Source organism: Bos indicus x Bos taurus, chromosome 7, assembly GCF_003369695.1.
Source record: "Bos indicus x Bos taurus breed Angus x Brahman F1 hybrid chromosome 7, Bos_hybrid_MaternalHap_v2.0, whole genome shotgun sequence".
Lineage (NCBI taxonomy): Eukaryota > Metazoa > Chordata > Mammalia > Artiodactyla > Bovidae > Bos > Bos indicus x Bos taurus.
Window position 1 is genome coordinate 29,381,332 of NC_040082.1, and position 27,020 is coordinate 29,408,351.

At 45.8% G+C, this 27,020-nt stretch overlaps 1 protein-coding gene across 1 annotated transcript; it reads right to left on the reverse strand.

The window, feature by feature from the left end:
- Nucleotides 1–342: 342 nt before the first annotated feature.
- Nucleotides 343–25,914, reverse strand: CKMT2 (creatine kinase, mitochondrial 2). Its single transcript, XM_027545700.1, has 10 exons — nucleotides 25,823–25,914; nucleotides 14,718–14,889; nucleotides 13,240–13,438; nucleotides 11,282–11,377; nucleotides 10,605–10,826; nucleotides 8,876–8,961; nucleotides 7,813–7,936; nucleotides 5,019–5,153; nucleotides 3,491–3,616; nucleotides 343–605 (listed from the first exon to the last, which is right to left on the reverse strand). Exons 2-10 carry the CDS (start codon nucleotides 14,867–14,869, stop codon nucleotides 486–488), a joined length of 1,260 nt encoding a protein of 419 aa, XP_027401501.1. The 5' UTR covers nucleotides 14,870–14,889; nucleotides 25,823–25,914; the 3' UTR covers nucleotides 343–485.
- Between the last annotated feature and the right edge of the window lie 1,106 nt (nucleotides 25,915–27,020).

Genomic DNA, 27,020 nt, shown 5'->3' on the forward strand with positions numbered 1-27,020 from the left:
CTGCCGTCTATGGGGTTGCACAGAGTCGGACACGACTGAAGCAACTTAGCAGCAGCAGCAGCAGCATATAGTCTTTATTTCAAGAGAAATGAATCTCCTCTCACTCTACTTACCAGAAAACTGATTACATTAGTTCTTCATTTTCCAATGGTGTCTGTAGGGATTTGCTGAAAGGTTACCATCTAGATAGTTGGAAGGTTTCTAGATTTGTGTGAAGTGGTCTTACAAATATGAGATTTATCATTGTCCTAAAATATTTTTACTTCCTGCCACTTGTAATTGGATGTGTTTACCCATCTTAATAGCATCAAAAAAGAAAAAAAATCAGGAAAACACACCAAAGATAATAAGGAGAGTTTTATTGTAAAGATAGACAGGACCTATAATTTTTGTATTTTTCCAAGTCTACAAAAACTCTCAGAGTAGAAATTTCTTTGTCTGTCATACCAGCAGACAGATTATTTATAAATCAGGGAAAGGAAAGTTCACTTCTTGCCAAACTGAGGTAGAGGAGGTGGCACCTTAATATCCTGGCCTCTCTCCAGCTTCTTCTCACAATCCACCAGGTAATTGACTCCATCGATGACTATCTGAACAAGCTCGACCTTTGACAGTGAAAGAGATGAAAGATTAATTTGTACAGAAGACACATGCAAGGCTTTGATCAAAAGGAACAATACTGGGACACATGAGAACCTTCCCTGTTAGATGGACTGTATAACAATTTCTTCTCATTGTTTCCCTAAAGTTTTGTGGGAAGAGAGGTATCTGATAGCTAGCAGAGATATTACAGGGTTACTCTCGATCTTTCTGTCATTAAGATAAGGTCACTACTTTGTGTGTGAGAACTTTTTAAAAAATATGAAAACCATTAGTTTGCATTTCAGACATTTCTTCCCCATCAATCTCTGCTAAAAAATGACAGTTTGTCTTAAAGTATATCTACACAGTGACACCCTCGTGATATTCTCTGACCCAGATTTAAATTCTGACTTGCCACTAAGCTACCTGAGCAGTAAACATGCTACAGTTCAGATATTATCATTTACACAGTGAACGGCTTTCTGAACAATATTTCAACTCAGATATTTGGCAATTAAAGAATGTTTGCAATGTACCAGGCTAGTTTGTTACTTAAGGAAACTATGTGAATTACATTAAGATATACTTTTTAAAAAATCCCTGCTTAAAATAAGTTAGAACCTTCATTTACAAATAATTGGTTTTCTTAAACTAGAGTACATTTACCTATGATTTTTCCCCTGGGAATCACCTCTCAAACAAATTTCTTGCACTGCTCCTAAAAAAACCCAACTAAGGTAGTAAGTAATTACTATTTAGTTCCAGATATCACTAAAATACATGATATAACTCAAGAATGCCCAGCAATAATGGAGGAGATGGTTAAGTGTTACAGCTGAACATATTTTAGGCATGATGGAGTCTAGTGTCCTCCCCACTTCTTTTCATGCAGAGGGAACTGGAAGCTCTAAGAAAGGGTTGGGTCAAAAAGCTAGTCATTACTAATTTAAAAAAAAAACAAACACTTATTTTTTCTACTTATCCAACTGACCCATTCCACTGTTGATGAGGATGTGGTGAGGGGTCATTCACTGCCAGTGAACTCTCTTGGTATAAATCTTCTGATAGGAAACTTGGTCATAAGTACAGGACTCTCAAATTTAACCCAAGAATCCCCTTTCTAGAAATATATCCTAACTAACTAATCATAGTTGTGATCAAAGTTATACATAGAGATGGTCAAGCATAATATCAAATAATCAGGGAGACGTTAAATAGATGTTTTAAAGAATATTTAATACTGTAGAAAAATGCTCATGTTGAAAAATACATTGGGAAAAAGCTGTTTTATATCCAACATATGTAATAATACTAAATTTAGTAAAAAAATTTTTTTTGAATAATTGTAAGAATGGAAGGCAATTTAGAATAATGTTCACAATGGTTAACAGGGTTGTTAGGTTAAATAAGTGGATTTTTTTTTTTTTTTAACACTTCTGGGAATTTTTCTAGTCCTTATAAAAGATCACTTACTAAATCATAGGTGTTTTTTTTTTTTTTAATGATGACCACCTAGCTTTCCAGTAATTAAAATCAAGTTTTAATATTAGAGGCAAACAAGGCTAGGGCCCAGATTTTCTTTATTATTCACTACACCATACGTTATTTAGCTAATTTCAGAAGGTGTGGTATTTATAGCTGCTGCTTCCTCAAGTACTTTACCAGAGCTGGTAGCATGCAGGCTGATTTCATTGTTTTGTTTTCTCCCTTCCTTCCCTCAGTTTGCTGGTAGGAATACCAACTAACAATGAAATACGCAAAAGATGGCAAGAAAGAAGAAAGAGCATCAGTGATCCATGCGTTTGACGACCAGCCACTGAGTTATTGAGTTGTATGTTGTTGTTGAGTTGTTAAGTCATGTCCGACTCTTTGCAACCCCACAGGCTGCAGCACGCCAGGCTTCCCTGCCCCTCACTACTTTCCGGAGTTTGCTTACACTTATGTCCATTGAGTCAATGATGCCACTGAGTTGTATAAGAGCCTTTTAATTAATGATGGGCACAGTATGTTCAGGGCTTCCCAGGTGATGCTAGTGGTAAAGAACCCTCCTGCCAGTGAAGGAGATGTAAGAAACGTGGGTTCTATCCCTGGGTCGGGAAGACCCTCTGGAGAAGGAAATGGCAACCCACTCCAGTATTCTTGCCTGGAGAATCCCATGGACAGAGGAGCCTGTGGGTCACAAAGAGCTGGACACGACTGAAGTAACTTAGCAAGCACATATGTTCAATGAGATAAACTGGGAGGAATTACGGAGATCGGGATTTGCTTAGGTTTCTGCTGCATGATCATTATGTGTGCTCTTTGTGCTTTTTCTCACGTGTCACTCCAGGCCTACCTATAGTTTATGAATCTCATTTATCCTTTATATTCACAGAACCCTGCTGAGTACAATCTTACACATATCTGGTGCATACCGTATGTGCCATCTTGAGCCCTAAATACAAAATTTTACAAACTACCAAGTAGCTAAAAATGCCCAAGTGAAGATGATAGCATGTGATCTTCATCAAAGGAAACTCAGAATCAAGAGAAAAATCCACTATTTCACTCCACTCAGAGACAGCACACGTGTTCTCTGACTTCACAGTGATAAGACTGCTGTCCTTTAGTAAAACAGAACTCCTGCCACTCACGATTGCTGGAACAGCTCTGGGGGCAGGCGGCTGACAGCAGTCCCATTGTGAATTCCTTCACTTGTCTATACATTCTCAGATCCCATGGTGCTTACCTTTATGCAGTGCTTTCCCATGGAGGACCAGGGCTACAGAATGAAATGCTAACATGCGCAGGACTCAATGGGCCTAGAGGAGGTCTCGAATTTTGGAATAAGGAAGGGCTGTTGAGGTTACTTCTTTTCCTCTTAAGGTGATTTTGTTAGCTCATTTTTGGAAAGTGAGAGACATGTTACCTCCGATCGGCCAATTCGATCTATGTTGGAAATGTCGTACACGTCTGCTACCGCTGCAGTGTCCACACCGCCTGTGCCCCGCTTCTGCAGTCTCAGGTTCTCCAGGATCTTAGAAAACCGTGGATCCTGGGACAAAGGAGAATACTTGGTGTCATGAGAGGCAAAGCTGATCCATCATCCTTGGCACACGTAGAGAAGATGTAAAACGAGAAGTAATAACAATGCATGTTTAGTAAGCATGTATTTGGGCCTCCCGGGTGGCTCAATGAGTAAATAATCCGCCTACACCGTAGGAGACGTGGGTTTGATCCCTGGGTCGGGATGATCCCCTGGAGGACAGCATGGCAACCCACTCCAGTATTCTTGCCTGGAGAACCCAAAGGACAAGAGGACCCTAGCGGGCTACAGTCTATAGGGTTGCAGAGTCAGACACGACTGAAGTGACTGAGCACGCATGCACAGACACAAACATATACTTACTATGTAGCAGGGCCCTGTGCTGGAACTTTTAAAACTTACAATAATCCCATGAAGAAGGTATTACTTTTACCCCTATTTCACAGATGAGGAAACTAAGCCTCAGAGAAATTAACTTGCCTAAAAGTAGAACATAGCTAGAAGGTAGCAGAGCTGTTATTAACTTCTATACCCCTATTTTGTCATCTAGATACCCTTTGGTGAGTTTACTGTTCATCTGTATAACAGTTGTTATTGACATAATTAAAATCAAGACATTAAGTCACATCAAATAATTTTCTTAGAATTGGAATTTTGAATAATATCATCATACTTTTTTGGGGGTGGGGGGGGGCGAAATCACATTTTCTAAACTTGTTTTAAAGTATTTGATTCACTTGGTGTGCTATGACAGAGAAACCCCCCAGGTGCCCACCAGAATCCATTTTCCTATCTTAACAGGTGAGCTGAGGAAGTAACCACTGTCTAGGTTCTTGCTAATGGAACAAGCAGAAGTGACAAGTGCACTGCCAGGCCTAGACCTCAGATCTTCACACGGACACACTGGCATGCTCTCTCACCTTCCCACAAACTGAACATGAGGTCTGACTGTGACCATGCCTTAAGGCAGTGGTGCTTCAAGTGTAGTTCCCTGACCAATAGCTTCGGCATCACCCGGAGACTTGTGAGAAATGCAAATTCTGTATTTTGGGTTTTCACAACCCTCCACGTGATTCTGCTGTAGGTTCAAGCCTGAGAACCTCTGAACTAGGAGAAAGAAGGGGATGGAAGGCTGGCCAGGCAGCAGAGAAGCCTTCCTGTCCATCTCTACTTGTGATATGATGGAGGATTTAAACTTCCTAAAGTCACAGCCCATTCTTATAGCCCCTTAACCTCTTATCCTATGGACACAAGTGTTTTTTCAAGCAAACAACCTTTTCTTGTCACTTTCTTTCATCTGTCAGAAAGTAAAGGTTAAGGAAGGGACTAGGACATTTTCCCCTCCACAAAGCAGCCCCAGGTGAGCTCATCCTGGTGGAACCCAACAGGACCACAGGCTACATGACAGTACCTTGCTGAGCTTTGGGATCCTGACATGGACACCAGCTCGCAATCCCGTGCCGAGGTTTGAAGGGCAGGTCAGAATGTACCCCAGGCGCTCATTCCACATGAACTCCCAGCCTCGTTCTTGGATTAAGCGTTCCACCTACAACAGGGAGCAAATGATGAAGTTCTCAGAGAGCCATTCACTCAGCATGCCCCCAGCACCAGGGAGAGGTGTGCGTACTGTAAGTTTGCCATGAATAAAACTCAGGTAAATTTATAGTACTACTTCTATATTTGGAAACGAAAAAGTAAAACTAACTGCAGTTCCTTTTTGAAAGTTATTTTTAATCCTTTTATTTTAATAATTTTATTTATTTTTTTGTGGGTCTTCATTGCTGCAAGGGCTTTCCTCTAGTTGTGGTGAGTGGGGGCTACGCTCTAGTTGGGGTATGTGGGCTTCTCATTGCAGTGGCTTCTTTTGTGGCAGAGCACAGGCTCTAGGGCACTTGAGCTTCCATAGTTGCAGCATGTGGGCTCATCAGTTGCAGCTCCCAGGCCCTGGAGCGCTGGCTCAATAGTTGTGGCACATGGGCTTTGTTGCCCCTCGGCATGTGGGATCTTCCCGGATCAGGGATCAAACTCGTGTCTCCTGCATTGGCAGGCGGATTCTTTACCACTGAGCCGCCAGGGAAGCCCGATATTTTTTTACTGAATGAAAGATTCTTTAAATTCTATAATGCTTTACAATCTTCAAAAGTTTCATACACGTGATTTCATATATTCTCATAATAACCTTTTTTTCCTCCTACCCTTCTATTACCCCTCCCCCATCCCCTCTCCCCACTGGTAACCACTAGTTTGTTCTCTACAGCAGTAAGTCTACTTCTTTTTTTGTTTTATTCATTAGTTAGTTGTACTTTTTAGATTCCATACATAAGTGAGATCATAACAGTGTTTGTCTTTCTCTGTCTGATATTTCACTTAGTATAATGCCCTCCAAGTCCATCCATGTTGCTGCAAACGGTAACATTTCAATCCTTTATTCTATAGTACTTCATTAATAGAAAATTAAACCTCTTCTATCACCATATCAAAATGGTCCAATTAAATTAGATGAACCATGTAAAGCACTGAACACAGTACCTAGGACATCAGTTCAGTTCAGTTGCTCAGTTGTGTCCGACTCTTTGTGACCCCATGAACTGCAGCACGCCAGGCCTCCCTGTCCATCACCAATTCCCGGAGTTCACTCAAACTCACGTCCATCAAGTTGGTGATGCCATCCAGCCATCTCATCTTCTGTCGTTCCCTTCTCCTCTTGCCCCCAATCCCTCCCAGCATCAGAGTCTTTTCCAATGAGTCAACTCTTTGCGTGAGGTGGCCAAAGTATTGGAGTTTCAGCTTTAGCATCAGACCTTCCAATGAACACCCAGGGCTGATCTCCTTTAGAATGGACTGGTTGGATCTCCTTGCAGTCCAAAGGACTCTCAGGAGTCTTCTCCAACACCACAGTTCAAAAGCATCAATTTTTCGGTGCTCATTCTTCACAGTCCAACTCTCACATCCATACATGACCACTGGAAAAACCATAGCCTTGACTAGATGAACCTTTGTTGGCAAAATAATGTCTCTGCTTTTCAATATGCTATCTAGGTTGGTCATAACTTTCCTTCCAAGGAGTAAGTGTCTTTTAATTTCATGGCTGCAGTCACCATCTGCAGTGATTTTGGAGCCCAGAATAATAAAATCTGACACTGTTTCCACTGTTTCCCCATCTATTTCCCATGAAGTGATGGGACCAAATGCCATGATCTTAGTTTTCTGAATGTTGAGCTTTAAGCCAACTTTTTCACTCTCCTCTTTTCACTTTCATCAAGAGGCTTTTGAGTTCCTCTTCACTTTCTGCCATAAGGGTGGTGTCATCTGCATGTCTGAGGTTATTGATATTTCTCCTGGCAATCTTGATTCCAGCTTGTGGTTCTTCCAGCCCAGCGTTTCTCATGATGTACTCTGCATAGAAGTTAAATAAGCAGGGTGACAATATATAGCCTTGACGTACTCCTTTTCCTATTGGGAACCAGTCTGTTGTTCCAGGTCCAGTTCTAACTGTTGCTTCCTGACCTGCATATAGGTTTATTAAACAATAAATGTCAGTTGCTCTTATTTTTTCATATGAGCATTGTAGGAGGACATAGTAATTCTCAGCAAGTAAGGCTGTGGTCGTGTTGTTTTTGTTGTTCAATCACTAAGTCGTGTCCAACTCTTTGCAACCCCATGGACTGCAGCACGCCAGGCTTCCCTGTCCTTCACTATCTCTTGGAGCTTGCTCAAACTCATGTTCATTGTATAGATGATGCCATCCAACCATCTCATCTTCTGTCACCCCCTTCTCCTCCTGCCCTCAATCATTCCCAGCATCAGGGTCTTTTCCAATGAGTCGGCTCTTTGCCTCAGGTAGTTAAAGTATTGGAGCTTCAGCATCAGTCCTTCCAATGACTATTTAGGGTTGATTTCCTTTAGGATCGCCTGGTTACATATGAACGTAGATGCATTCTATACTGTTTCTATGCTTAGAGCAGCCAAGAGCTCTGTTAAAGAAATCAGAAAATAGCTAATGATCCACAGACTTCTCTAAACCATCCTGCATTGGGGCAGGAAGCATGGGAGCTTGCTGGAAGCCGCAACCCAAAAGAGTGCCATGATCCCTAGAAAAAAAAATTAGCCCTGTCTTGGAAGTCACCACAGTACTTTTTTTCAAGAATGAAAAATATAGAGATTTTATTTTAGTGAATATTCAGAATTCTCTGATGACATCTTACCTCTTTAAGTCCACGACAGAATCGCTCAAATACTCTTTTCATATTGCCTCCTTTCTCCATAGAGATTACTCTGGTGTGGTCTTCCTCATTAATCCAGATGAGAAATGTCTTGTCATAATTATGCCTAATGAAGTGAGAAATATGGTGTTGAGTGTTAATTACACTTGTTTCAACACATGAAAATTCCTATTACCTCTGTAGCTTGATTGCTTCATTTCACCTTACTCATTGCCTTAGATGGTCCTAATTTCTTCACTGTGCCGCACAAGTACTGCAAAATAATGTTACCCTGACAGAATGAAGAGTAACACCAACTCCAAGCCTCATGTCATGTTTTTGCCAAACAAGAACATAATCTGCCTCATTCTTCAGACTAGGATGACAATAATTCAGCCATGATAACTTTCAGCTTTGTTGCTAACAAGAGTGTTCTGTCTCCTAACAGATTCAACCAAAATCATATGGCACTTAATAAAATATTTTACCTGCAGCTCAACATGTTTGGTATACAGATTTCACATGTTTGCTGTATAGATCCTGCCTCTGAACCCGCACTGAACAGCTGCTCCCCAGCACTTTGATCTGGGCTCCTTCCGGTAGTGCCATAACAACTACCAAGGAACAAGAATCAAAGTTGCCCAAGGACCGTTGGCCAAGATAAAATATGTGTACACTCATAGCCACTCTTCCTTGTAGGATTTTGCTTAAATCCTCAATATTTATTTTTCATTTTCTGCTTCTCTGTTTTAATGTCATGAAACAGAGATTCTCTAAAGTCAAATAATATGAAGCTATGTTTTTCTTACAATTTTTTCTCATGCATAATTCATGCAAACCAGCTAGCATTCCTGCACATCTTGGAAACATTACTATACTTATATATTAAACACACACACACACACACCGATTTCTAAGAACTCTATCTTCTCCATTTCTAAGTACTCTATCTTCTCAAGCCAGGCATGCCGTCAAGTGCAGGTCACAGCAACTCCAGGTTAGGACAAGCAGTGATCTGAAGGAGAACACTGCACACACTGCAAATGTGAACATGCTAAGTCCATACCAGATTCCCCGGGCATCTGGCCAGTCACGGGCCATCCCAGCACAAGTTAGTAAAGGGGATACTGGCTTATCAAATAGAAAGTGGTCCTGCAGGCCAAAAAGGACAAAGCAATGAGACAACACTAATGAGATCAGACACGATGGCAAGTGCCAGGTGGTCAATTTCCAACTCACTAATAATGGCTGAGGTCTCTCAGGCAGTGCTTCTCAGTGTTGGCTGCTCACTATAATAATCAGAGAGCTTAAACAATTCTAATGCCCAGTTCCCATCTCTCAGAGATTCTTGTTATTGGCTGTGGCCTGGACATTGGGATTTTCTAGTGTACAGCTAAGGTTGAAAACCACTGGCTTAACCCAGACGGAAATCCTTACTCACTATGGAGTTGTCTATCCAGCCAGCACCAACCCTGTGCAATGGCAGAGTGGGCAGTGAGCAAGGGGGTGCTGTCCCAAGAAGTGTTCCACACAGTTGCATTCTCCATGTTTCTAATGTTGTAGGTTTACTTATTCTTATTATCCTTTTCATTACAAACTACTCGAGATGTAAAATAATGATCTGTAAATAAAAATAGTCACCATTCATCTAATGCTCACTCGGTGCCAGGCTCTATGCTATGTACTTTTTATTTCCTTTAATCTTCACAACAACACTCTGAAGTAAATGTAATTGTTCTATGTGATAGGAAAATAAAACTGAGGCTCAGATAAAACAACCTATCACACAGCTAGGAAACGGCAAAATCTAGATGCAAACCTAGACCTGTCTGACTCCCAAGTATGCCTCTAACTACAATATACCACGCCACAAATCAAAATCAGTGTCCAGAGACAGGCATTTTTCTTGCTTGTGTGGACGCAGTAAGAATATGAATGTGGATTCCATATATTTCAATATGATCACACTGAAGTCAGAAATCAAGAGGACACGGGAAGGGGAGTCCTTCTACAGTCTCTAAGTGGAAGAGCTGGGACAGGTTTAGGGACTGTTATTGCCCAGGAAACAGCGTGGCCTTTAAGCTGGAGACCAGAAGCAGCCTCTTGAGGCCGAGGAGTTGTTCTGTAACAGGGCAAGTGGAGAGAACCAGGAGACTGAGGCCTCTAGAGGCCTCTAGACCATCAGTTGGCCCATCTCGTTTGGAAATGGGGCATCTTTTCTGGTATCGCATCTTCTGAAATAACAGAAAATTTGTTTCTCCTTTTCCTTGGAGTTTAAAGTTACTTGTGAAAATGCCAGGCCAAAAAAAGGGACTTGGGTTTTGTCTCCCCTAGTGTGAGACCAAAGCCATGGAGAGCCTGGGGAGGCAGCAGGAATCTCAGAGGCGGGCTCTGGTGTGAGGCAGGTTTAGGGGCAGGCCTTCGACCTGGATGATTCCCCTTCCAGATGTTCCGGGCTTTCTGGATTTGAGTGTGGCCGTGGAGACACAGGCAGGATTTTCCACGCCCAATTGTTTCGATTTATCAACAAGCCCGGGGATCCTCCATCCACCCCCACCCACCAATCCCAGCCCACCCTATGGTTTCCTCTGCAGACTTCATTCAGAGACCATCTCCACTTTTGACCTAAACTTTTAAGGCCTGCTCTTTCTGCCTTAGACTGACCGGGTTGAAACCCCAGCAAGCTCCCAACCAGGGCAGGGTCCTGGGCTCCGGGGAGGCCACACAGCGGCCACTCCGGGCCCTCTCAGCACCACCCCACCCCTGGCAGCCCAGGTGGTTCAGGGGCCACTCACATCGATGAGCCGCTGCTGGTCCTGCTCCGTCATCTCGGACAGCTTGTAGTAGCGCCCGGCCAGGTCCCCCTTGAGGCCCTCCAGTGCCGTGATGGCCACGTTCTCCACCTCCCTCCGCTCGGCCCGGCTGCAGGCGGGCGGCAGGCTCAGCCCGCGGATGCTGCGGCCTGTGCGCACCCGAGACGACAGCACGTAGCGCTCGTCGAACTGCCCCTGAGTGATCTGCCGAGCGGAGTGCGGGGTCACTGCGGGGCCGCGGCCACAGTGGCCTCCGCCCCGCCGACCAGGGGACCCCCGGGCACAGAGCACGTGTGCATGCTGGAGCCATCCTGCCACTCTGGGGGCTGGGGTCTTAGAAGACAATGGAGGAACTACTTCACAGGGCGGCGCCCTCTGCAGTCCTTTACCCCAGGTAGATTTGGAGTGAAAAAAGGAGTTGTTTCAGGAAAGGCTGAAGGTTTTCAGTGACCACCACTAACCTGGTGGTAGGAGGCAAGGAAAACTGACTTTGGCTATTTCCTGATAGTCTCAGTGGCCCTCCAGGGAGCGTGGTGTGGGAGGGCCATCACAGAGCTTTCAACTGCAGCTGGACCCAGGGACCCTTCTCTCTCCTGCTCTTCGTCTTGGGTTCTGGAGTGCCAGCTTCATGGGAGGGAACAGAGGTGGCTGGAGCCTACCTTGGATGCATCCAAATCCGTGGGGTGCTTCATCACCCTGGGGTCATAGCCATTGTGCCTCAGCTTAATGACAGGGTCAAAAAGGTCAGCAAACACCTGCAGGAGGGAAGAGGCTCTGTTTCCTTTGGAAAGGACCAAGAAAGATGTTCCTTGGTTCAACTACTTTAAGTGGTTCATCATTTGCTCTTTTTTAATCTTAAGCACCAAGCCAAAGGTGATGCCCTCCTTCTCTGAAATTCTCAGTGCAACTACGCAGGAAAGAGGTGTGAGACTGCATTGATGGCTAATCATAATAATAGTAGTAGTAGCAGTTGTTGTTCAGCCACTAAGTCATGTTTGACTCTTTGGAACCCATGGACTGTTTCCCACCAGGCTCCCCTGTCCATAGGGATTTCCAGCAAGAATACTGAATGGGTTGCCATGATCTCTTCTGGGGGATCTTTCCCAGATCAGGGATCGAACCTGTGTCTCTTGCATTGGCAGGTGGATTCTTTACCACTGAGCCACCCAGGAAGTCCAATAGTAGTAGCAGGCAAATGCCAGAGGAAACCTCTCTCAGGCACACTGCCCCCTGGGTGAGGGCAGACATACAGATCTCTGTCATGGTAATCTCTTCCCTAGTGGTTCTGCCAAGTTCACTACTATCAGATGAAGCAAGAAAATTTTGTTTAAGAATCTGAAGGATAAAAGAAGCTGCTAGATCAGAAGCTAAGCAGTTTTGTGGTCAAAACTGGTTCTAGAGTTTAAGTAACACAATACATTTGTAGAAAAGTAGCTGCATAGAAAGAAAAGTGCACAGCAGCAATTAAGGCAAAGCAGGGACCCCTTACCCTTTGAGGACCTTCCCGCCCAAACTAACTCGAGTAGAATCTACTTTTTAAAAAACCATAAATTTCTGGAAACATCCTTTAGGTAAAATAAGGATAAGAGAAGTAAAACAGAGCACCCTGCAGCCTCTGGGAGCTGTGGGATGTCAGTCCAGGAGTCAGCGCCAGTCTGGGACTCTGGGAGCTCAGAGCTGGGCTACTGCTCTTGAGTTAGCTGCCCATCTAGCCTATTCAAGGTGGCCCCCTCACTCCCCTTGACGGCTGCCTTCCCAAGGAACTGCTTTCCTCTCCCTGTCACAGAAGGTGCAAAGGAGGCAGACCTGAGGGAGATGGGCTGGAGGTATTTGCCATGACATAGAAGATGCACTAGTGGCTGAGCTCCAGAACAGGGGACCATCCTGGGCTTCTGCCCCCAGAATGAGGATGCAGATCATGGGATTTTTCCAGGAGACTTGCCTGTGTGCGTGCTAAGTCACTTCAGTCATGACTGACTCTTTGTGACCCCATGGACTGTAGCCCGCCAGGCTCCTCTGTCCATGGAATTCTCCAGGCAAGAATACTGGAGTGGGTTGCCATAGCCTCCTCCAGGGGACCTTCCTGATCCAGGGATCTAACCCCTGTCTCTTTCGTCTCCAGTACTGGCAGACAGGTTCTTTACCACTAGCACCACCTGGGAAACCCCAAGAGACTTAATGATTCACTAAGACTGCAGTGGACTGTGTCATCAGTAATTCCCAAACTGAACACCCATGGAACCATCCTCTCCCCTCAATAAAATTCAGCCACAAACATATCATCTCCTAAAGCCTCACTGGTGAATACACATCACCAATACAATGAAACAACAAAAAATGAAAAGATTTTATTTTTTCTGTACCAGTTCACCCCCTTGATGAGCTCAGAGAACTGAGTCATGCGACTCATTCCTCTATGGGGAGGGATACTAGAGCAGTCACAAAGGAAGCCTTGTGCCTGGGCAAAATAGACCTCGTTGTTCCAGAAAGCACTGCAGGTGTTCTGCTGAAGTTGGCTCCCCTTTATGGGAACCTGTTCTGAGAATGCAGCCCCACAGAGGGAACCCAAAGCACCCACCCAACGCACACACTGTGGAACCGGCAGCTGCGAGTTTACCTCATAGGACTCCTCGTCGCCAGCCACCATGCCCACGGTCTTTATGAAGGGGTGGCCAGGGTTGTCCACTCCGGTCTGGATGCACTGGTCCAGGGTATAGCCGCTGGGCGTCACCTTGTTGCGGAGCTTGGCGTAGATGGCCGGCGTGAGGCACTCGGCCATGCAGTTGTTGTGTTTGCGCAGGTCAGGGTAGTCTGCGCTGTCCGCGGAGGAGAGAGGCATTCAGCGAGCAGCCCCGCGGGGACGGGGCCCATACAAGAGCTTTGTGAGGGAAACTGGCTAGGTCATCATTCAAGAAAGCCGGATTTTAAAAACATACGTCCCTGAACTGCCAAAGAAATGGACCTAGCCCCGCCCAAAGAGGTTTATGATGCTGGCTGCAGGAGCCCACAGACTGTGACTTATGTTTATATACAGAGGAAATAGAATGAAGATAATTAGGAAAGAAACTAAAGTCATATGCAGGCTTTTTTTTAAAACCCAGAAGGTTTGGTAAATTATAACAGTCACATTTTGATCCCTTAGGTCTGTGATAGAGAGGCTAAAATCCCTGCAGGCGTAACTACACAGAAATTCATTTATTTATCTGTCCTCAATGATGCCAACTCTATGGCTATCTGCTATGCTGAGCTCAGCGCCTGCCTATAGACACAGGCATTCAGGGAATATCTGTTAAACTAATACATAGGAAAAAATCAAACGGGGGTGCAATCTTACCTGGGATATGCACTGACTGAATAGGGAATTCAGGACCACCACAAGCACTCTCACCTCAGGAATTCCTGAGGTACCTGGTGGGTGCCAGCAATTTCCTCAGAGATCCTGATTCCCACAGAAGCCAAGTAAGTATTTCTGAGAAACACCTCAGGTTTTCCTCATGTCTATATGCACACCTGCCCATACGGAATCCCTTCAAGTCAGCGCTCCAACTCTACCCAGTGTGAGACCTCTCGGCCATGGAAAGGTCCCCAGGGTACAGAAGACACTCCATCTTCATTCCATTTCTCTAATTCCCTTCTGCAAGTCCCTTTAAAGCTGATACTTCAAATCACTGCTATCACATCACAGCTTCCAGAAGGCAGTGCAGCACGTATGAGGCCCAGGTCTGGAATCAAGGGACCTCGATATCTGGCTACACCAGCTGCGTGAACTCAGGCACTACTTAATTTTCTGAAGCCTCCGTTTCATCATAGAGAGGTGCTAAGAGGAATAAAACACTCTGTGTAAAGTGCTCATCACACCTAGACATGTTCAACAAAGGTTCGGTCTTGTTATTACTATTCCACTAGACCTCACGCTCTGGGCAGGAATGATGAGACTACACTTCCTTGAGTTCACCACAGGTCACTGTGCATCACAAGTCACACTGATTTACTCATCCTCAGAGACCAAAAGCGGGGCCCTTGCTGACAGTTTCAGCAGGGGAAAGTGTATTTCTGGCTGGCATTTGGCGTCATTTTAAAGCCAAGAGGACTTACCTTGGTGGGAATAGCTTGTGTTGCTCCCGGGCCGCAGCACACACATTCTGCTTATTCAGCAGGTACCCTGTGGTCAGGGCACCGGTGCCCAAGGTAGCAAATAACAGAGAGGCATTGCGGCCAGTCAGCAACTTTGAGAAGGTACTGGCCATCCTTCCTCTTGGATGAGTGTCTGGAAAACAGAGAAGCTGAGGATTATTATATATATATATATATATATATATATATATATATATATATTTAAAAGAATTTTTTGGCTGTGTTATATTGCTTGCAGGATCTTAGTTCCCTGACCAGGGATCAAACCTGGGCCACCACGGTGAAAGCACCAAGTCCTAACCACTGGGACACCAGGGAACTCCTGAGAAGCTAAAGGTCAGACAGCCTCACAGGATGGCCCTGAACTACAGTATAGAGATCAATAGGGGAGAGAAAAAACTGCAGGAGACTTAGCCTCTGTTTTTTTTATTTTTTTCTTCCTCCCTCTTTTCCCCACCCTCCTCACACTGCTTGGAAAAATCTGGTTAGTTTTAGACGGAGAGAATGTCAAACTGCTTGAAGTCCATGTCATTTTCTCCACCAATATAATATCAAGGGAAAAAATGGAGGCTTTCCACATTTGGCAGCTTGACAGACCAGGTGCTCTTTGGGCTCTGCCACTGCACAACTCGACCCTGAACAGAATGGCATGCTGGGCTTATGAGAGACAGAGGAAGCTGTTACTGAACCAGGTTCATTTTGCCCAACACGCAGGAATCCAAAGTGCTGAGACACTAAGGTTTGCAGCAACCCTTAGGAGGGTTTATTCACAAGGCAGCCACGGAAGAAGACGGGAGAAAAAACTCACAAATTCACCTCCTGGAAAGTAAAGGGCCTGGAGTATTTGTGGGATAACAAAGAAGCATGGCGCTCTGAAGCATAGAGTGCGTGGGGAGTGCACAGAAAGGTGATTGGGAAAAGGTGTGGTAATTGTCATTTAGCACAGGTGTAATTAGGCTACCTCTGTAGGGTCTGAGGGTGGAGTTTCCAGCCCTGCGCTGTCAAAAGGTCACTGAACTTGGCACTCGCACATGCCTAGTTGTGAGGTCAGTGGTCCTTCCAGTCTTAACCAGCTCAGCTCGAACTGGACACAGCTGAGTCCATGTTCCTGGAAAATAACTTGGGCAAACACCTTATTGTTTAGGCCAGAAACTGCATGGCGGACACACAAGCCTTAAATTGACCTTGATTGGTGAAGGCAGGTGAAATGAATTTCACTAATCATTATGCACAGTTTCAAAGTCTCTGAAGACCACTCTCCTACTTCACTCACCCCAAGTGAGTTGGTGTCAGAGCTCAGGGTAAGAAGCCAGGAGATTTGGGTTACCTTGAGTGTGGATGTCCATTTGCACACTAGGATCAGGCTATCAGCAGGGAAAGGGCAAGCTGAGTCTAAGACTCTCCAGCTGCACTAGGACCCTTGAGAGGGGCTAAAGTGGTCCAAGATCAGGAGTCCTCCCAGAAAAAGCACACTTAAATGCTCTAAGGTATATTCAGTTCAGGCCCTACTCTCCTATAGATGAAGATCAAACCATAACAAGCTCTCAGAGATCACTAAGCACATAAGGAGGTACTATGAATGGGAATCAACAGAATAAAGGGCCACAGATTTGGGCCTCCAATGACTGTAATTCAGTCCAATGACTGAAGATACTGTAATTTTCAGACAAGAATGTAGAGTAGCTCTATATAAAATGTTTAAAGAAACAATGAGCAATCAAGGAATCACAGTGATGAGCAATCAACAGGAAACTACTAAGAATGATCAACCTGATCTGAAAGAGAACCAGAATGAACTACAGATAATAATACAGCTGAAGACAGAATAAATGAATTGGAAGATATACATAATAAATTATCCAGAATGTTGCAGAGGAAAATAAGAAAATGGAAAATATGAGACATAAGAGATATAAGGATCGAATGACAAGATCAAAGATACATCTAATGGAGACCTCAGAAGGGAGAATAGAGAAAACAGAGAAGCCATATTTGAGGAGAAATGATGACTGAGAATTTTCCAGGACTGATGAAAAACAAAAATCCACGATTCAAGAAGTATGACATAAACCAAGCAAAATTAAAATAATCCATACATACATGAATAATAGTTAACTGCAGATTACCAGCAACAAAGGTATCCAAAGAAGTTAAAGAGAAAAGACAGTTCATCTATAAAGAAAAAACATCAGCTGATTTTTCAACAGTGAATAATGGAAGACAGAGAAATGGTGTCTTTAAGGGGCTAAGAGACAATAATTATCAACCAGACTTGGGAATATAGTCATAGTATCTGTCAAACCTGACAATGAAAACGGCAATTTAAGGTAAATAGCAGATCAATAACAAAGAAACTACTAAAATATATGCTTTACTGCTGCTACTGCTAAGTCACTTCAGTCGTGTCTGACTCTGTGTGACCCCATAGACGGCAGCCCACCAGGCTCCCCCGTCCCTGGAATTCTCCAGGCAAGAATACTGGAGTGGGTTGCCATTTCCTTTTCCAGTTTATGGAAGTGAAAAGTGAAAGTGAAGTCGCTCAGTCATGTTTGATTTTTAGTGACCCCATCGACTGGAGCCTACCAGGCTCCTCTGTCCATGGGATTTTCCAGGCAAGAGTACTGGAGTGTATGCTTTAGAAAGTAGGAAATAGACAACAGATGGATAGGATGAGATCCAGATAAAGTAGAAAACATGTATAAATCAAGATAAATATATAATGTCATCAGGGATGAAAATCAGATATCCTGTCTACTACTGCCCAGAGATCAGAATGGAATATTAATCCACAGCATCATCCAGGATGGGGGAGCTATTTACCATGGGTTGATGAGTGGAAAACAATAGAGCAGGCAATTCTTAGTACCCTTTCATTATACTGGTCTCTGTGATGCCCAAACGAAGGGTGGGATTTTTCCCCTAGTGTTTAGATTATCAGGACCCTGCTACAGGATTCTCCAAGCATAGGTGGGTTGGATGGCTGCAAGGAGGCTCTTGAGAGTATGGATACGGAATGTAAACCTAGGTGAAACCAGGATGAAAACTTGAAGACAATAAACTCCTCTAATAGGGTGAGGTCAGCATGGCTTTACACATAATTCTAACAGTAGCCTTCTGCAGTCCACTTTCTTACCTGACTGCATTTTGGGAACAGGGATCAGTTCCCAGTTCCCAGTTATTCTTCCAGGATCGCCACCTAGAAGTCTTTATTTAACACCTTTTTGAGCAACATGAGGGAGAAATTTGAACATCTCACCTAAAGCATCAAAGTCCTTGAAAAAAATTTAGGGAGTTATTTTCCTATGTTAGTCCAGGAAATCAAATTGTCAGACAGCCTTTCCTCTGTGCCATGTCTAAAAAGAATCCCCTCAATCCTAAAGACATCAGGAATTACTTTAGTAATCAGCAGGCAAGACAAATGGGCTATTTCTTAGAGTTGTTCCAGGGACTTGTAATGGCTCAACATTCATCTGAACACATGTGCTTCTTTGCTCCCTACTAGACTTTGGGCTGCTGTCTATCTCCTTCCAAGGGTAGGTCAGTGTTCCTCAAGGAACACCCATTCTTCCTGGCTTTTGTACACAGCAGGTGACACTAACTTTTATCTTTGAAACCTGTTGTATCTTTTTTCACATCCTCCAATCTGCTTCCTAAGCAGAGAGGCAATACTTTCTTCTCTGATTTAACCATAGAACTCTCCAAAATAAGGGAAGCATGGCCCAAGCTCTTTCCAGACTATATATGGGCCAAAATTTAAGCCAAGACATACTCCCTAAGTTAACAAGAAGTGCATTTGTTTCTGAGTTTGGCTCAAACAGTTGATTTTTATTTTTCTTTCCTTAGTTGGCTTTTGGAGAAGGCAACGGCACCCCACTCCAGTACTCTTGCCTGGAAAATCCCATGGATGGAGGAGCCTGGTGGGCTGCAGTCCATGAGGTCGCTAGGAGTCGGACATGACTGAGCGACTTCACTTTGACTTTTCACTTTCATGCATTGGAGAAGGAAGTGGCAACCCACTCCAGTGTTCTTGCCTGGAGAATCCCAGGGACAGAGGAGCCTGGTGGGCTGCCATCTATGGGCTCGCACAGAGTTGGACACGACTGATGTGACTTAGCAGTAGCAGGCTTTAGCACTGATATGTGTTCACATCAGCGTGTTTGAGAAGATAAATTCAAAGAGGCAGGGTCAGGAGGAAGCGGAGAGGGTGGTGTCCACGTGCAACCCATCAACCACTTGTGGTCTTTAAAGGTCTTCTCCCTGTGGTGATCTGTGGCTGGGTGTCTGATTTCAAAATATTCATGTTTAAAATGTTATCATATCCATATTTTAGTTTCTGTATGTGCATGCTCAGTCACTAAGTTGTGTCTGAATCTTTGCAACTCCACTGAATGTAACTTATCAGATTCCTCTGTCCATGGACTTTTCCAGACAAGAATATTGGAGTGGCTGCCATTTCCCCCTCTGGGGATTTTCCCAATGCAGGGATCAAACCTGCTTCTCCTGGGTCTCCTGCATCGGCAGGTGACATTTACCACTGAGCCCCCAATCAGCTATACTCTAATATAAAATAAAAAGTTAAAAAAAAAAGATGAGGGAACTCAAAAACAGAGAGTTTAACTGACAGCCAACAGTCAGTTAAGGGAAATCACATGTACTGACTTTAAATGAAGATCCTGTTTTTACTTATAAGGTTTGCTGCTGCTGCTGCTGCTGCTGCTAAGTCGCTTCAGTTGTGTCCGACTCTGTGCGACCCCATAGACGGCAGTCCACCAGGCACTGCCGTCCCTGGGATTCTCCAGGCAAGAACACTGGAGTGGGTTGCCATTTCCTTCTCCAATGCATGAAAGTGAAAAGTGAAAGTGAAGTTGCTCAGTCATGTCCGACTCTTAGCGACCCCATGGACCACAGCCCACCAGGCTCCTCCGTCCATGGGATTTTCCAGGCAAGAGTACTGGAGTGGGGTGCCATCGCCTTCTCCCACTTATAAGGTTTAGTAACAATATCATAGTATGTTTGGATGGAGTCAACCTCTCCTCTCCAAGGAGTCCTCTGCCAGACAGTTCTAGCTGCCTCTGGTTCCTCATGGTCTCTCAGGGATCCTGGATGGTTCTTCTCAATCAGGGTTTCCACCGAGGGCTTGACAGAGGATAATTATGGGGCTAAATTGCCATCCAGCCACACAGGCAACATTTTGGGCAGCTCTGAAGGGCAGTGCAATCAGAGGGTGGACCCTCAGGGCTTCCGCCACCCTCCAGGAACACCACTGACCACAGACTTCCAGAGGTCATCAGGCAGTGCAGGTCATGGTCACCGTGAATGATACTGACATGCTTCATGGAGGGAGGAGTCACAGCGGGCAGCAATGGAGGGAGAGGCAAGGCTTGGTGACGAAAGGGTAAGGAGAGGTATCTTTTTACTTGTTTGATAAATATTAATATTTAGATATCTAGTATGTGGCAGCTTTTACAGAGTTCATAGTCTGAGGGGGAAATTCTCATATAGCACTTACTACATGCGGGGGCACATGGTTCCATTAGCTTTATGGTTATTCCCCCATTAAATCCTCACAACAGAGGACGTTCTTATTATCCCCATGTTATAGACAAGCAAATGGAGGTAAAAAAAAAGGTAAACTCATTTGTCCAAAAGCACACAGTGTGTGAGTGGCAACGTGGGGATTCAGGACGAGTGGTCTGTTTTCACAGTCCTTGCTCTTAACCAGCACCCGCCTGGGCAACCACAAGTTATAGTGTCAGTGTTCTTCCAGGGGAACCAGAGCCCGTGGGAGCCCCTGGGAGGGACTGAACTGGCCCAGTTCATTCAGCTATTCTGTTTCAGGGAGCTGGTCTGGTCTTAATCAGTCTGAGCTATTGTTTACCTCCAGCTGCCCTCGGACTGGCACCAGGACGCAAACTACCAAAGATGAGAGCAGCAACAATGCCCTGACACCACACACCCGTGTGCATAGACAGATGACCACGGAGGCCTGCGGCATCGCCTCTGTCTGGCCAGCTGCCTTCCAGCCATCCTCCAGGTGGGAGTGCCACTGCACTCAGCCCACACTACACTCAATCTACTTTGGAATACAGCAGAAAGAAAGAGCAGAAGAAGGGCTGACTAGCCCTGTTCTATGCCTTGGTCCAGGATCTTCCGGATGAGGACACAGACTCCTTGACTACTGTCACTCATCCAAATCTGGCTCTGGAGAGAATCTATAGAAAATAATTCCCTGAAATGTGGAGAGTTGAAGTCCAGTGGGACTGAGTCTGCCCAGGAGGTATAGTGGCTGCCTGTCTCCAAAGGCCCAGAGAAAAGCCATGACTGGGGACAACCTTGATGGATTCCAGATTCCAGAACATTTGCAGCTACTAGCAACAAATCTGAATGAGGCCTGGCACTTATGAAGGGCTGAATATATGCACACATCTGTAGCTAGCACTTTGCTTCACACGAGAGGTCACCTCTAGGTGCTACCCTCAGAATGTTTGAGAACATTTGGGGTGGGTTGCCATTCCCTTCTCCAGGTGGATCTTCCCAACTCAGGGATTGAACCCCAGTCTCCTGCATTTCCGGCAGAGTCTTTACCATCCGAAAAACCAGGGAAGCCCCATAGAAGGAGAGAGGCACAATGATACTCAGGGAAGCACTGTGTGCAGTGGCATAAAAACCTAGAAGAACCTGTCTATCAGAGGCAGAAGGATGGTATGAAATGTGATAAAGGAGACAATGGAATATTCCATGGCTATTAAAGAATCAGTTAAAAGTGCCTCCACTTTACCTAGATGCATGTCTATGCTCTATTCTTAGGTTAAAAGAGAAAAAAAAATCTCAAAGTAATGAATATGAATGGTTCCAATTTTATAACAACCATGTATCTATGTATGTATTTGCATATATTAGTATAACATAAAGAAAAGTATTAAAGGTTACTCATCAAACTGCAAAAAGCATTACTTCAGAGCCACAGACTTGAAGTAGGCAGATTATTTTCTCTTAATAGAATTCTGTATTATTGCATCACTTGTAAAAACCAGCATGGATTGTCTTTATGATCAAAAATTAAATTTAAAACTAAAAAAAAAAGTCAGCTGTGAGGTGTGTTAAAAAGTCACATTTTCAGGCTCCATCTTTTGAATGAGTAGCAAGAATGGCACTGTCAACATGTCTATTATGTAAGCAAGCAATTCTCAGGCCCTGCTGGGTCTACGGAGCCTGCAAGTTGCCTATCTGAGCTTCAGCAACCTGCTCTATATAACGGACTCCTCCATTATATACGATGAGACCCCTCCCCGAGCTGCTGTGAGGACTAAGTGACAAGTTACGGTAGGCGCTGAGTAAATGCGAGTCTCTCCTCTCTCATGACCTTAAGGCTACAGGACAGTTATTACTCTCTTCCCACAACCACCACTGGTTTTCCTAGCCAGCACTGGTCTGCCCCTTCTCTGAATGTTTGTTGACTTCAGTTTTACCATTCAAAGTGTTTCATCTAATTGCTTTATTCTGTAATCTCTCTGAGGACAAGCCTTGATTCCAGATGGAACCCATCATGTATGTTCAGATCCACGGATCATCCTTTGAAAACCAATGTCAGGGCTCACAACATCGATTTCCTCAGGTGGGTTCCCAAGTTCTTCTTCCAGACTCTGACCCTTTACCCAGGCCTTTCCTTCCACCTAGAATGTCCTTTCCATCTCTGCATGACCACACCTTACTGTCTTTTTTTCATTTAACTACCATTTACCAAACTCCCACCATGAGCCATGCATCATGCAAGAGGCCCATACAAATGTTCTTCTCAGTCTTTAAAACAATCCTGGCAAGTAGGCATTATTTTGCAGATGGAGAAAACAGAGAGAGGTTAAGGGACCAACACTTGATAAAGCTGGGATTTGAAACAGGCTAGTCTCTGGGCCTGGATCCAGGCTCCTTGCAAACCACAGCACCTCACAGGCAGCCCTGCACTGATCAGCAATTGGAGAGAAACCACCTTTGTGCTTCAGGACCTGGGAGCCACAGATCACTTCACTCAGGCCCCCAAGACGGTAGAAATGCAGTTACCACAGAAGCTTCTAGACACGGGATTGTCACCTGAGAGCATGTGACTCCCTCAGCGTCCCAGAACATTATAAGCCTGTCCTCTCTCCTGTCCTCAGGCTTCTGCTGAAGTGGCCGAGATGCCAGGTGCCACTTCACCCACCCCACTCTGACGCCAGGTGCCCAAAGTGCCTGCCAGGCATGCCGGGGATGCTGGGCAAGCCTGCCTTTCTCAGAGGAGATAGGACATGGGGTTTTCTTCTCTCTCCTCCTCTCTTCTCCCCTCTCTCCTACAGAAGTAGGGACTACAGGGATGAGGAGGGAGGTAGTCTCTAGCTCTCACCCCACAGAAGTCACTTGCCTCAGTTTCCCTAACTTGGAACACTTCATGACTCCTGATTTGATTTTTACCATCAGGGCTTCACTCTGGCCAAACTGCTGGGCTGCAAGCCAGTGAGATTTCTAAATGGGTACAAGATCACAGCCAAAAAGCAATGGTGCTGTGGTTATATACTTGCCCTCTCCACTGAAAAAACAAGAACCACCACATTAAGCTCTTCTGTCATCATGCCCAAGAGCCCCCCACGTCTGTCTCAGGCAGGCGTACTGGGAGTCTGGGTCTGGTTTGGTCTGGTTCTGTCACATCCTAGGCTATGGACGGAATCCAGCCTTGAGTTCTGTCACTGCCTCAGTTCTGACCTCCTGGTTGTCCTGAGTAACTGGAGGGAGACGCCATGGGTGCCATTCTGCTGACTCAGAGTTATTTCTGGTCCAGCTGTACAGGGCATCTGCGTTTCGAGCTCCTTGGAGGGCAGTGGAAGGCCAGGGGTCGGACCACGTGTCGGCGTTCCCTCCAGAGAGAGTGACCCCAAAATAGAGGGCGTCCTTGAGGCTGGACTAGCTCCACAGAACACTCTGAACAAATTCTCCTGATGTCACTCGTGGCCAGCAGAGACTGGCTGTCCCTTCCCAATTCTAAGGGAGCAAAGGGTTCAAGTTACTTCTCCACCCCCGGATGTACTGGCACCCTAAGAGGCACCTTTGGGCATCTCCATTCTATTTAACAAGTAGAAAGTCATAAGCAGAGAAATCTATGGTCCTTCCCTGTAAAACAGAGGCCTTTCCTAGGCCTCCTGGTGATGAAGACATACAACCATCACAAGCTCATCTCTCAAGGGTAAGTTGCTTTCAAGAAAATAGGAAGCTAGGAACCATCTAGTTCTCTGCAATGCTGTACAGGAGTGGAAGCTTCCTTCCGTGCCCAAGGGAAGGAGCCCTGTAGCCTCCCAGGCAGCAGTGGGTGTGACCTCCAGCGGTCACCTTCAGATGGGCTCCCTGTGGGATTCCTGGCTCAGTGAGCAGGGACTCCCAGAATGCTGACGCAAGGTCCCATGTGGTCCCCTCTGGGAAGGCAAATGGCTCCTGTTCTAGGCTGTGGCAGAGATGGAGTCCCAGAGCCTCTGAGCCAGGGGCAAAGTCTGTCTCAGAACCAGTCCTCCTCCTGCCTTGGAACATGCAGGATGCTCCATTCCTTCTGTCCCCCAGCCCAAGTTTCCCGGACCTTCCTCAGCCTCCTCTTTAGGAAAACTGACCTGGCCCCTGGTCCACGCTGTAAGGGTAGATTTGCTCAGGAAGCTGGCAGAGTTTGTGGGTGCATGTGGTGCTCGTGCCCTTTGCTGGAACAGTGCCTTAACCCACAAAAGGTTTGAGGGGGGAGGCTGGAAAAGGTGCCCACAAAAGTAGAAGAGGGCTCACACAGCCTAATAACCCCCAGAGCCAGCTTGGGAGGCTCAGGAAGCCCCTTGCCAAGTTCTGCTGGCAGCCGTGTTCTTCTATCTGAGCACAGGGGGAGCTGACCAAGGACACAAGCTCTGACACAGAGGCAGCGGGATGGCTGCAGACAGGAAACGCAGCACTTCTGAAAACAACACACCAGGTGAACGCACAAAGCTGTGTCATAAGGCCACTGATTGCCACCTCTGCTGATTCCACCTGACCCTGTGCAGGAGGGTGTCTCAGAGTCAGGGCAACGCTCAAGGGAAGGTCTCGGGGCAGCGCTGAGCAGGGCCAGAGGGTTTTGCCTCATTATGGTGAATGTCACTCTCCACACCCAGCAGAGATATCACCTACCCAAGGGACAAAAACAGGGCTAACAGTAACCCAGCCAAGCAAGCAAACAACAGCCCTTTGCCAGAGATGAAACACATGTAGGCCAACTCTGTAGCATTTTCACCTCCAGTGCGGGGGTTGCGGGTGGTGCAAATAGTTACTTGGGTTTTAATTACTTATTCATTTTACTTGTTTTAATTATTTTAAATTATTTTAACTATTTTGTTTAAATTTTATTTAATTTAAATGATTTAAAATAAAATTTAAAATATTTTATAAATATTTTAATTGATTTATTTAAATATTTAAATTATTTGATTATTTTTAATGTTATTTAATTATTAATTTATTAATGGGGTAGAGATTTTAAAAATAGTTCTGTAGCAATAATATTAATCAGTTTAAATCAGGTCTAGCTCCTGGGCCAATCTGTAATTAGCTCCTTTCCAGGGCTTCAAGCTATCCATTTTTCAGTTAGTTTTTCGCAAGTTACTGGTCTGCATCTCTTCTGATGCTGCTGAGGGAAGCCATCCCTCAAACTAATGAGTTTCTACAGATTACAACGGTAAGAAAGTTGAAAGCTACAGTCCCCAACTCTGTGGCATTTAGATTTTTTTTCCATCAAGAAAAAGTCCTGATTCACTATCAAACACAGGCACTGCAAGCAGGGTGCTGACAGGGTGCCAGCCCCCTTCGCGCAGCTGGCCCACGGAATGGTCACCTGCGCCTGGGTGCGGAGCGGCTCCATCAAGGACGGACGCGCTGCCGGCCCTTCTCAAGAGTTACCACGAATTCCTCACACAGGAGCATCGCCCAGACCCCGGCCCACAGCCCTGGGTCCACCGCTCACAAGGTCCCTACCCTGGCTCTAGCAATGACCCCAGTTTTGGAGGAATAAAGCCGGGTTTCACAGCCACACTGACCTTGGAGCCGAAGCCTCCTGCGTCCCGCCGCTCGCGAACAGCCAAGGACTGTGAGGGTGGGGGCGGGGCCGGCCTTGAAAGGGCTCCTGAGAGGGCGGGGCCGGAGGGGCGGGGCTGGGCCGGAGGGGCGGGGCTGGGCCGGAGGGGCGGGGCGGGGCCGGCCTTGAAAGGGTTCCTTGGAGGGGCGGGGCCGGGAAGGCGGGGCGGGGCCCGCCTCGGCCAATCCCGATCAGGTCTAAAGACGCACTTGCTTTCCAGCCTTGCCCTTGTAGCACCGGCCTCTGATTCTTCCGCCAGTGTCAGGGGGTGGGCCCTGTCCTCTTTCTATCTCCTATCTTTTCTCTGAAATGTTTCCCTGCCCCAAGTCCAGTCCTGTAGGCTGTCTCTCCCAGGGCTCTGCGAGGGCTTCCTGGGCCCGCAGCCCGCTAACTGGCTGCCCAGACCTGCAGGCTCCTGCGTTGGGAGTGGGAGGACCGCGGGAAAATTGCTGCACCTATTTGGGAATTTGTTTCTATCTTCCCTCAGGAGCCCATCCCTGGGTTCCTGGTTAGCTGTGGAGAATGGTCCCTGCTCTCCGGGACCCTCTCCTTTCCCCTCCAAGCTGAGAAAGACGTCTAAAGCTCCCTCAGTTTCTAATCACATTCTGAACCAGAAACCAGGGCATCTCCTTCCAACTAGTTATCTGGGGGCTGGAATCAGGGGCAATCACCCTTCTCTTCTAGATCAGGTCGTCTGAAGTAGATTGCTAGACGATACACTTTGTATCCACAGCAGCTTAATTTACTACCAGAAGGTCCTGCAGGCCATCAACCTGCTTAAAAATAGCCCTCCTTGGAACATCCACTGCAAACCGGAAAGGTTGACTGTAAATAGCATTGACCCACCAGGACTTTGGAGCACAGCCTGCATTTCAGAGGGAGCTGACCTGGCCTCTGGTGACGGTCACGTACCCAGCTTCTATGTCCAGGTGCACATCACCAGCTGATTCCTTTCCCTTCCTTCTCAGGACCCAAGCCATGCGAGGAGGGGATGATGGAGCAGGGCATGGAGCCCACCTAGAGCGGTTCTCTTTCAGAGCCTCCACCTCTTTTAAATATGACCCAAAGAAAAAAAAATATTTTACCTTTGCATGGGGGTACGGACTGGGAGAGTGCCTCAGAGGGCCTTCTGGGGCTGGAAGGGTTCTTGATTTAGGGGT

Excerpts from the sequence above, each read along its gene's own strand:
- CKMT2 (XM_027545700.1), bottom strand. The coding sequence starts at position 14,869 with ATGGCCAGTACCTTCTCAAAGTTGCTGACTGGCCGCAATGCCTCTCTG. Across the intron at positions 10,827-11,281 it reads CGGATTTGGATGCATCCAAG|ATCACTCAGGGGCAGTTCGA; the intron begins GTAGGCTCCAGC and ends TCCGCTCGGCAG. Across the intron at positions 606-3,490 it reads ATCGAATTGGCCGATCGGAG|GTCGAGCTTGTTCAGATAGT; the intron begins GTAACATGTCTC and ends TCACTGTCAAAG.